The sequence below is a fragment of the Herpailurus yagouaroundi genome, unplaced genomic scaffold (genome assembly GCF_014898765.1).
Source record: "Herpailurus yagouaroundi ecotype Mexico unplaced genomic scaffold, PumYag 250, whole genome shotgun sequence".
Lineage (NCBI taxonomy): Eukaryota > Metazoa > Chordata > Mammalia > Carnivora > Felidae > Herpailurus > Herpailurus yagouaroundi.
This window is the reverse complement of record NW_024412467.1, coordinates 2327441-2339200: the sequence shown is the minus strand read 5'-3', so window position 1 is coordinate 2339200 and position 11760 is coordinate 2327441. Positions and strand designations below refer to the sequence as shown.

Below are 11760 nucleotides of genomic sequence, written 5' to 3'. Positions count from 1 at the left end.
GAGAGGGAGACACAGAATCGGAAACAGGCTCCAGGCTCTGAGCCATCCGCCCAGAGCCCGACGCGGGGCTCGAACTCACGGACCGCGAGATCGTGACCTGGCTGAAGTCGGAGGCTTAACCGACTGCGCCACCCAGGCGCCCCTGGGACTTTTATTTCTATGGCTACCTTTGGCTGTTTTACTGTAAAACCTACTACTGAACGGTCTTCTGCACCCCATTTGGAAGGCCCAGACACTAGACTAGGCAGCCGCTCACCCTTCCTTCCTCTGCTCAGAGACTTATCTACCAGAACAGTGCTCCCCACGGTTTCTAGTTCTATGATGACCTTCCGCTCCAGAGATAAAAAAAGATCACACATGCTGACCGCATACACGCAGGGAAAAGGGTGGCCGGGTATTCATGACACTGTGAACAAAGTTTAGCACCTGGTGGAGTAGTTACGAAGCTAAGGAAGTCACACTCTGTACTCCAAGGCGAAGAGCCAAGCAGCTGGCCAGCCAGGAGCTCTGCTCCAGGCCTTCCTGATTTATTGACCAGGTATAAATAAGGCAGATTTACTAGCGCACAGGGAGTTCTCCCCTCTGCTGAGGCCTGACCCGCCCTGCAAGCTAGACGGGCAGGTGTAGGCGTGGGGACACACACCGCCTGCAGGGTCACTGGAACAATCGCTGTGGGAGCTACTGTTCCCCAAGGGCCCACGTCTTTTCGTCACCGTCCTGGTTAACAAGACGCTCCCCCTTTAACCTGACACTCAAGGTGCTTTAAGATCCAGTGCCAACGCACATCTCCGTAACCCTTCTTCCAGGAAGCGGCTCAGCCCTGCCGGCCCGCCTGCCATTTTCCACATGCTTTTCCCTCTTTGGTGAACGCCGTTGCCTTGCTGTTCATGTGCCCAGAGCAGTCCCTCTCATTCGTGTTCAGAGGTGACACTGGGGAGCCTTCCTCCTTCCTCCCTGCTTCCGTCCCCCAAGACAGGTGAGTGGCACCCTTCTCGGGGCGGCGCCGCCCCCCCCCAGGCTTCTGAGATAATCCAGCCTCCCCACTGGCCCAGCAGCAGGTGATTCGTTCCACTGAATGAGAACACGCTGGCTCATACCTCCGTCTTCTCCAGTGGATGTGTGGAACTCAGACCTGGGGCCACGCATCGGGAGGCCGTGTAGGGCGTGGCCAAGAGCAGGGGCTCCCTAAGTGTTTGATCAGTTGTTTTTGTCATCAATCCAGCCACACCCCCACTGCCCCTCCCCCCCCACCCCAAATGGTTGTTTTCTTCACGCTGGGTGGGGCACAAAGGGAAGTGTGGAAGGGTGTGGCAGGAGGAAGTCGGGCTACCAGGTCTGAAAATATTATGAAATATCCTCAGTTTATGTCAATATGTTTGTTGGGGTAGTTATGTTTTACCAGAAGGAATAACAGATAAGAAAGTAGCTGATGGTAAAGACATAAGACTTCTCGGCAGTGTGAGGACGCTTCCCTTTATGAAAAGAAAGGAAGATTTCCGTGCCGGTGTCACCCTTGAAAGGCTTCCTAGTTGTAGTTTCTGAGTCAGATTAGGGAAGTGAAAGGCCATGCTCTGAGCCACAGTTGATAGCGTCTGCTTTGCTCTCTTAAACTTCAGTCCTCCTCATATGGGACTGAGCGTGGGACTGGGAGAGGCCTGGAATTCAGTGTCAAGTTTGACTCCAACTTAGTGAGTACTAGGACAAGTCACTGAACGCTCACTTCCTGCCAATAAAATGGGGGGAGTTATCACCTCACCAATGATGGGTGCCCTGGAGAGCCGTGAGCACCAGAAATAGGGGAGATCTGGGACCCCCAGGAGGAACAGCAGGAAGATGTGCTGCCCGAGTTTCTCTCAGCGAGAGACAGACTAGTCTGCACGGATGGTGACCGAGCGTCGGGGGAACGGAGAGGGAAGTGCTTGCTGCTAAACACTGATTCAGGGCAACTGTCTTCCAGAATCAGGATGCTGCTGAAACCGTCCTGAGAGTCTTAAAAAATCTTGCCAACCCCCCCCCCCCCCCACCCCCGACTTGCTGGGTCTGGGGCAGGGCCTGAGTGGTTTTGGAACCTCTGACTCTCGTGAGGACCCAACACGAAGACAAGAAATGGAAAACAGAAAGGGCACGGATGCCCCACCTCGGTGGTACCGCTGGTGTTGAGATTCAACACCGAATCACAAACCAGTTCACTCTCAGGCCTGCCCAAGAGAAGAATGCAGCCATTGCAGACACTGAAGGTCAAGGTCACTGTTACTCCAGCAATAAACATGCAGAGTGGCTCTCGTGCTGTCACGGAGGGCCTGGTGTTGGACACAAACAGTGCCCCGCAGACTTAAATGACAGATTCCAAAACGAAAGTCTCCTGTTGAACACTTGAAAAAGAACCCCTTCTCTACTCTCTTAACTGCAAAAAGTAGGCAAGAGGGTGATTAAGTTCCCATTAGCAACAAGCCAGGGATCAGGCTGCCGATGAAACCCGAGGACCGGAACCGCCTGCGCCCAGCCCTCGCCGCTGCAGTCAACGGGCGCAAACTCAAAACTCAACGGATTTGCCGTTGCTGATCTGACAGCCCTGCCCGCGAGGCCCGGCAGATGCTCCGTCTGCTACAGCGAGCACGCCTTGTTTGTTCTGAAGATGCCGCGCTACAAATATAACCCCATCATGCTTCTAGGTTGGAACTTGCCAGAGCAAACACCACAGACGCACTGGGAAAAAGAGGAAAACGCAGAGACCTCTGTGGGTTTAACACTAGAGATGAATAAAAGGAAGTAACTGGTGGGTAGTTTCCAGAAAACGTGAGTGCAAAGGAGTAACTGAAGCGACACCGCAGAGAAGCCAGAAAACAAATCTAGGTGTGGGATACTCTATACAACGGTTTCTATGCCAAGTCGACGGTAGGAAGAAAATGGGAAGGGTCTGTGTTAGGTGATAGCAAGCCTAGGAGAGACACCGAATGACCACTTATGATGCCTGGACCTCATGTGGATCCCGATGTCAACATACCAACCATACAAAGCATTTGTGAGACAACTGGGAAACTTGGATCAGGGAACAGATTAATAACAAAGGCATGTTCGTGTCATTAGACATGATGATACTGGGCATTGTGGTTGTGGAAGAAGATGTCCCTATTCTTTTTTTTTAATTTTTTTTTTTTTTTTTACATTTTTATTTATTTTTGAGAGACAGAGAGAGACAGAGCATGAGTGGGGGAGGAGCAGAGAGAGAGGGAGACACAGAATCGGAAGCAGGCTCCAGGCTCTGAGCTGTCAGCACAGAGCCCAACATGGGGCTTGAACTCACGGACCATGAGATCATGACTTGAGCTCAAGTCGGACGCTTAACTGACCGAGCCACCAAGGCACCCCAAGATGTCCCTATTCTTTAAGGGATGCATATTGAAATATATACAGGCAGACTCATATCTGGGCTATACATCATCAAAGGAAAAAACCAAATGAAGCAAATGTGGCAAAATCTTGCTAATTATTAAATCTAGGTGATATGGGGCTCGCTGTAAATTCTCTTTACTTCTGTGTATGTCTGAGATTCTGCCATAATAAAGATTCAAGGATGCAGGCAAGTCTTAGGACCAGAAGGTTCTGGAACATCAATACGTTAACATAAATGGGGAGGGGTAAAGGTGGCGGCACAGTGCCTTTGCAAGAAAAATAAAAATAGTGTGAGCTCTGTCTGTGGAGATGGCTCCTGACTCTCTGTGGGGGAAAAATACCTTTCATCTTTTTTTTTTTAGTTTATTTATTTATTTTGAGAGAGAGACAGACAGACAGACAGAGCGTGACCAGGGGAGGGGCAGAGAGAGAGGGAGATGCGGAATCCCAAGCAATCTCTGCTATGGGCACTGAGCCTGACACGGGACTCGAACCCACGAACCGTGAGATCATGACCTGAGTTGAGATCAAGAGTCAGACGCGTAACTGACTGAGCCCCCCAGGCGCCCCGAGTACCTTTCATCTTGATGGAGAATTCCCCCAGCAGATTCTCCAGCTCTGCTTCAATGGCACACATGTTCTGTGGAGAGTACAAAAGAGTGGCATCAGACCTAGGCTTCTCTCCCACAGCAGCTCAAGGCGCACGACGTTCTCTCGGCTGCAAACAAGTAACTAGTGCTTGAATTCCAGGAGACTCCTGGAGTCTCCAGCACTGCCGGAGAAGCCTTCTTGACAAAATGGTGCACAGGAAATTCAGAGCCTGGAACAAGTTCAATTATTTCCATGCGCGACAACGAGGACTGGGATGCTAGAGAAGCAGGAAAGCAGTCTTCTCCTAAATGGAGAAGATCAAGGCTGTTACGTTGCTGACTCCGGGACCTACTGCAACAGAAGCCTTGCTGTGTTGCCTTCAGATGGTGCATCAGTTATGTCATCAAATTGTGCCATGGACAGACGAATCCAGAACATGACATGCTGGAAGAACTGGCCCGGATTCTATGTAAGTAAGGTCAATGTTGGGGGGTGGGGGGAAGAAGTTCTCGACAAAAGAGGCTAAAGAGACATAACAACCAGATGCGACCTGTTGACTTTCATTACATCCTGATTTGAAGGACAATAAACTAAGACAGAAAAGACATTACTACTGGACCAAATAGGGGACGTCTGGAAATGCACAGGCTCTTTGATAGCTCTGTTGAGTGGATTCATTTTCTTACCTGTGACAATGCTGTGTGTTTGTGCAAGGGATACACAGATTACACGGGTTGCCATTATGGGATCGGCGCTGAAATACTTACTGTAAAGTGTCATAATGTCTACTACTGACTGTCAAATGACTCAACAAGAAAAAAAAAAAGAAAAGAAAGAGAAAAAATTGGGCCCGTGTGAGAGAAGGAAAGCAAATGGGGCAAACTGTTACCAACTGGTCAACCTCCGTGAAGGTAGATGGTGTTTATTACGCTAGTCTTGACTGTTCTGTCGATTGGAAATTTTTCTTAATAAAAACGGGGGGGGGGGCCAGCCCAGGGTGCTGACGGGGATGGCTCCCTTTACATTTTGTTTGCTGAGAACTTCAGGACCGATCTGTAAGGCTACTGCTTCTCCTACTTGTTCCTTTCTTCTGCCCCAAAAGATCACTCTTCTGAACTGGTGCCTGAATGGGACGCAAAGAACGGCATTGTCTTTCCCCTTGTAAGCTCTTAGTGCCTGAAACAGCTTCGCAAACCTGGGGGAAACTTCCCGAAGTCTGAGCTCTGTGCTGCTCGAAAGCTTTGAAAGCAAACCCTCGGTATCATAAACCTCTCTTCTTAGAGCATCGTGTGTTTCTGTGAAAGAACCCGTTACACTCTCCAAAAAGGCCAGTGATGCTATCATGCAAGCCAGGATTGGCACCAGTGTCTTCAAAAAAACCTTGGGGCCAGCTAGTTTAGCGGCTGAGGACCTCTGTGGACAGGATTTGCTTCCATCTCGCCCGTGCAGCGACTGATGAACGCGGCTGCACCTGCGGAAGCATCCAGAGCCTTCTTGCCCTAAACATTCTTTGCTATCAAATCCTGGCTTTGCAGTTCTGGGAAGACACAAACCCACCTGATGTCAAGTGAGGTAGGGCCCTGCAGAAATCCGACACTTTCTTCTCTAAGGCAGAAGTCCCTCTGGCTGAAATTGTAATCTACATCTTTGAATTTGCGAGCAGACTGTGATGCCATGTTTTGGCACTTGACCAAGGGCAGGTGTTTCCAAAACGGCTAGCAAATGTTCCAGGACAGGAAGCTCCTGCCGGTCCGTTATCTGCTCGTGGACTCTGAACGACCTCTATAACTGCTCTTTTGATTTCATGAATATGGAGAAAGGTGGTCTCATGAACCAGGGCTGGGCTACTTCTAAGCCAGAGATCCTCAACCCCTGGGTTCACCAACTTGGGCGAGGAAAAGAAACCCTCTGCTGTTTCCCAACCTCTAATTGAAACTTCTCCCATGTTGAAGTGTCACAAATGTAGAAAGGAAGCCCCAGCAGTATGACCAGTACCTGTGACTCTGACACGGACAGAAATCACAGGCATGTTCCTGGTCACATCATTTGTTCTAGGTACCTTGAAAAATCATTTATACTTTTTGCTGCTTTAAAATCTTATAACTTCAAACAAGTAGAGGCACTGCTAGATCTTATAACTTAACGTTGATGTGCTGATAAAGCGGCAGAACTAAAGCATAGCATGATAATCAAAATATTTTGCTTTTTAAGGTATTTTGACAACTGGACGGCTAATATTGAAATATCTGTTTCAGGATAATTGGTTTCTTTTGAATTCCTGGATTCTTTGTATTTTATTTCATGCATTTAAAAAGCGTTGTTCTGAAAGGGGAACATAGGTAAAGAAGCCCATTTCAGACCACGGAAAGGGACTAACGGTTCTGACCAGAGGCGCAGCTTGAATGACCATACAAAGTGACCCGTGAGGTCCCTCCCGCCGCAGGGCGGTGACAGACGCTCCGCTCTGGGAACTGTCCAGCAGACCCTCATGGGGCTGATGACTTCATTCATGGAATTCGATCGGTGAGCAGACTCACGGGCTAGTGAGACAAGCTGCTTTAATAATTCAGCTTTCATCAAAGACACTTGGTATCAGGTGACCCCAGGAGGACTGAAGATCTCCCTGCGTCATATGTTTGGGCCTCAGAGACAGAAGCCAGAGAGCACACTTCTGCTCAGGGTTCTTTATCTTGCCTCCTTTAAGACAGAAGGGACCTTCCTTACAATAAAATAATCCTGGGCAGGAGGCTTAGCGATATCCAACATCCAGGGAAGCCATCTTACCCCCCGGGTCTGTTCGACTTCCAGGAATAAAGCCAGATTCGACCACACGCTAGAAAATTTGGAAGCGCACTTAAACGTCAAAAACCAGGGCATCGCGGCTGACTCGCGCACTCACTGAAATTTCCGACAAGCGTTTGCAGCCTACGTGTGCAAAGAGTACAAGGCAGCACGAGCACACAAGAGCAAATGGCCTCGTAGAATCTAGTCTTAGGGTTTTACAAGCTTGTGAGCGAGCATGTTCCAAGGCACTAGGAAACGGGTGTCTGACAGGCGATGTTCGGGGACTGAGAAAAGCCAATAAAGGCTGCGGGGTCTAATGAAGACTCTGAACAAAAATACTACCGACCAAACTACCCAGCAGTCGTCTTAAATAATTCCACGGACAGCCTCAAACCAACAGGAGAGAGGCCAACAGTAAAACATCTCCCTGAAGACTAGCATGGGGCCGGAGGCTGCCACTCCCCTGGTTGCTGGCGGTGACCAGCGATTCCGACAATCCCGGGGTGGGGGGCCTGGGGGGGACTTAAGCTGCTAAGCAGACCTGCGCGTACCTCCGTGTACTCCCTGTAGCTGCGACTGATCTCGGACAGACTCTCCCGGGCAGCTCTGCTGGCCGGGGAGGCTGCGAAGGCTTGCTTCATTTTGCTGGCACCGTCTTGGAGGCGTCTTTGGATACAGTAAGCTTCGTAGAGTTCGTCCACCTGTCAGAATCACAAGAGGGCACACACAAGGGATGTAAACATTTCATCTCACTTGGAAGAAGTTACATAGGCCGTGGCTACGTGCTTGAGGTATTTACGTTTCCGACCTCAACAAGGGGACTCTTGGCAGAAGCGTCATCCTTTCAGACAGAGACCAATCGTTTTTGTTTTAGCCACTGGGATCCATTTTCCATTTTGAAGCAGATTTTAATCTGAGCTGTCTTTTCAAGTGGCACAAAATGGAAATGAGCTGAACACCGGTGGCTGCGTGAGATGCCTACTGGATAACGAAGGCAGGAGTCTTCTTCATAAGCAAAAAAACGCTGGAAGTGTTGATACGAGGCTATTATCACTTTATTTTAAGAGGACTGTCACAAGGTGATATCCACACATGTAAATTTATCAATTAAAAAAAAAGAAATTGAGGGGTGCCTGGGTGGCTCAGTCGCTTAAGCGTCCAACTTCGGCTCAGGTCGTGATCTCGCGGTCCGTGGGTTCGAGCCCCGCGTCGCGCTCTGTGCTGACAGCTCAGAACCTGGAGCCTGCTTCCGATTCTGCGTCTCCCTCTCTCTCTGACCCTCCCCCACTCATGCTCTATCTCTCTCTGTCTCTCCAAAATAAATGAACGTTAAAAAAATTTTTTAAAAATTGAGCCAAGATTTTACAAAAATCATTTTTAATAAAGAGCCTCACAATAGACGTGAGCATTTTCCTCCTACACCTCTACGCCTATGCCTCTAGATGATAATAAACCTTCTGCAAATGACTATCAACCATACTCGTTCTATAAGCCTGATAATCACTTAGTGCCTCTAAGGGAGTGATGTTCAATCAACCCAAGGCTGTTTTGACACCCAGGGGACTTTTGGCAAAAGCTGGGGCCGTTTTGTTTCCCGTGGCACAGGGAGAGGTGCTACTGCTATCTGGTAGGTATAGAGGCCACGGATACTCAACATCCTGAGCAGGAGAGGGCAGCCCCCACAGCACAGGCCATCTCCAAATGTCAACTGTGCCTACACCGAGAGAACCTCGTTATTCCCGGTCACGTGTAGGTGCACAGGCTTGGACCGTCCTCCATTATCCACACGCTACCCAGTTAACTAACTACAGCAGCTTGCAGGCAGATGAAAAGGACACTAGCACCAGGTGTGAGCAGAAGCAAAGGAAATCCATGAGACCAGGAAGCCTGCCTCGGGCTACTTGTTGTCCTTTCTGTACGCACTTCACTGCCTCAAGAAGCTACAGAGCCAGAAGACGGTCGAGGTAAATGTCATGGGTTTTGGAGCTGAAGATTCCTCTTTGGTTCTGAAGGCGAGTTTTGGGGCGCTCGCTAAAAAGCATCAGTAGGACCCACCGGTGGTGTGGTTTTCCCCAGTTGCGGTCTCTACATTAGACGTCATCACACTCAGCTTAGAAGATGAACGTTAAGAGATTGCAAATTATTCTCTGGTTACAGGATTCTCTGTCGCTCTTCAACAGTTCACTGCGCTCTGCTGAGAGCAATTGCCAGACTCCGGGAAGCAGCCTTTCATCTTTGGGGCCGATGGATTCGTGCCTGATTAAGGGGGAGACCCAAGACTCAGGGGTGGTGATGTGCCGATAAAATCGTTGGGCTGGTGGCCGGCACAGAAGGTGGTTCCCATACTTAAAAGTTAAACTCAGCCTTACTTGGTGAGCTCGTTACCATGCTGATGGCCAGGCCCCACTCTGAGATGCTGATTCAGGAGGTTAGGGCTGGGCTGGGCATCTGAAGTTTTAAATAAACGCTGCAGATCCTTCTGACGCGGGAGGTCCCCACGAAACTCTTAGAAGCGCAAGAGCCGATACCTCTTCCAGCGCAGGTCAGGCGGTTGTACCCAGGTAATCCCCTGGAAGCCTGTGCCTTCAACCTTTCCCCCCTGTGGCCGGGTTTGCCAAGAACTCCGAGTCTGTAATCCCGTCTACAAGGAGGCTGCTGGCGGGGTGCTGGTTTAGCCCTGATGATGTAGTCTACTACTTTGCATTTAAAGATAAGTTAATTCTTCGTTTTCATTCCAATATCAACCTATCCTAGCCAAATGAAGTTCACCTTTAGGATAAAGGGTTACCAAGTACTCACCTGAGCGGAAACGGGCCCGTCTGTAGGCAAGCATCTGTCTCGACTCTAAGTCAGCAGTGGCTCTCATCAAATAAACGGACTGACTCACTCGGTTGACTATAATTTGTGAGGCATGCTGTATATAGGTGTTGCAAACAGACCGCTACCAACCTTTAACAGCCGCCGGGATTGTTGTGTTTAACAACGATGGATACAAGATGGATAAATTCACTCCTACCTAATGCAGGGTTGTGCCTTCTTGCTGGGTTTCAATCTGCCAACACTTGCCGGCCACACGGATACCTTCTGATGGATGTCATTGTTTTATTTATTAACAGAAATTGGAGCGGTTTCAGATTTGCGGAGGGAAAAGGGATTTGTCAGAGTGGGAACACACAAAGGCAGTTATAGATACATGTGCTTACGTGCGCATAAATCATCACAGAATTTTAAAATGAAGGAACTCTTAGGGTCATTTAGACCGAACACGTGCACCTCCCAGCCCCATTTCACAGAGTCGAACACTCAGGTCCACGTAGGTGATAGAGGCCAGAGAGTACACGCCTGGAATCCAGGGCTTCTGACTCCTAGCACAGAGATCGGCTGAAGCGTCCAGTCTCCGTACTTGGAAGAGAGGCTGCTGCATGGGGATGCAGACAGGAATAGCCACTGGTGTGATTTAGCGGCTCCCAAAGGGAAAAATTTCCAGGCTGTCCCGGTAACTCTCTTAAGTGTTCAGAACAAGGGGTGACAAAGTCCCACCCCACACAAGGCTGGCTGGACCATCAGTGAACTATCTGTAGGGTTCAGGGCCGGGTGTCAGGGAGCCTGGCAAAATGGCCCCCATCTATGCGGGCGACGAAGATGAAGAGGTCATGCGAGGAAGGGCAGAAGGAACTGGGTGCTCGACAGGGTTAGAGAGGTACATGGCAGCGTCCATAAGTACTTATACGGCCTTCACGAAGAAGTTTCCGGGGTACCGAGTTGTAAGCGTGTCCAGAGGTCAAGTTACGCAAGCGTGAAGGTTCTCCTAGGTCCGTTTGGTTCAGTCTTTACCAAGATTACGTGGAGACTAAAAGCCCAGCAGGAGGCACTGTGGGTGCCTCACGGGAGGCACTTAATGTCTGTTGAACTGAGTAGGGTCGGTACTACGCCGGACTGTCAGGCTCCTAAGTCTTGTTTGTCTCCATTTTTACTGCCTGTTGGAAGACTTAACTGCTAGGAGTCAATTAGGTAAGAAATTGTCCATGGACTAGATGCCACGCTTAGGCCCAAAGCGTAGTGATTAGTGACTGAGAACGGAAACACAGAAGCAAGACAACAGGAACTTCCATTACCTTACTGATGTGAAACTCCAGGCGTCTCATGTATCTTTCAATCGTTTTAATTTGCTGGAAATAAAAGAAGAAGTTTGAAAGAAAATGCAGCCATTTACAGTTTAACCCATCTAGACTGGCAGGAATATCTTCTCCCCGCTCTCCTACTCAGAAGTACCAGAAAATGCGAACCATCCCCCCTTTCTTCCAATCGTGGCTATTTCAGAGACTCTCTATGAACGATTCGGGAAGTATTTTCTGAAACGTGGAATAAATATTCCGACAGATGAACTTGAGCTGGTTATTGGAATCGTTGTGTGGAACATCGAGGGAAGCCAATCAAATGGAACTCACTGGGTCTCTGGCAGGACGGTATCATGTTGGGCTAGACCTCAATCCCTCCATTCTATCACCTCTAAGATGAACTCACCCCCCGGCCTTTTAGTGTCTCTGAAACGGGGGTGCATTTTACAATCCCTACTGCCGGTGCACACTCACAGATAATCACAGTGGTTCTATGTGTCATCCCTTCGTTTGAGTTATAAATACTGTTATTACACGCATTCAATTTAACTACCCTTTAAAATGTCTTCAAAAAACCCATCATACCGTGATTCAGCATTAAAACTTTCTCTGCATCTACAGAAAGGCATGGGAAGGGCACAGCAGCATATTGAAAGAAACAAAAACAAAACCTACAACGAAAAGAAAGCTCGAAGGGCTTTGTCCTGAGGCATACAATACAAATTTTAAGTGAAAAGAAAAAAAATGGTGCCAGGATTTAACTGGAATCACTTTTTTCCCTCTTAGGTGCACATAAAATACCAGTGTATTTTCCAATCAAGGACGTCTTTGGCTTGATGAAACAGTATAGTCCATATTTAGAAGGGGCACAGGT

The 11760-nt window shown here is 48.9% G+C and overlaps 1 protein-coding gene across 6 annotated transcripts in view; it reads right to left on the bottom strand.

Annotated features, from left to right (window-relative positions):
- Window positions 1-11760, bottom strand: part of RIPOR2 (RHO family interacting cell polarization regulator 2) — a 232636-nt gene that overhangs the window by 45812 nt on the left and 175064 nt on the right. For all 6 annotated transcript variants that reach the window (XM_040460452.1, XM_040460448.1, XM_040460449.1 and 3 more), the window contains exons 6-8: window positions 10884-10937; window positions 7320-7469; window positions 3970-4033 (exon numbers count right to left, since the gene is read on the bottom strand). In XM_040460452.1, coding sequence (XP_040316386.1) covers window positions 3970-4033; window positions 7320-7469; window positions 10884-10937 — 268 coding nt within the window. The remainder of the gene's footprint in view (window positions 1-3969; window positions 4034-7319; window positions 7470-10883; window positions 10938-11760) is intronic.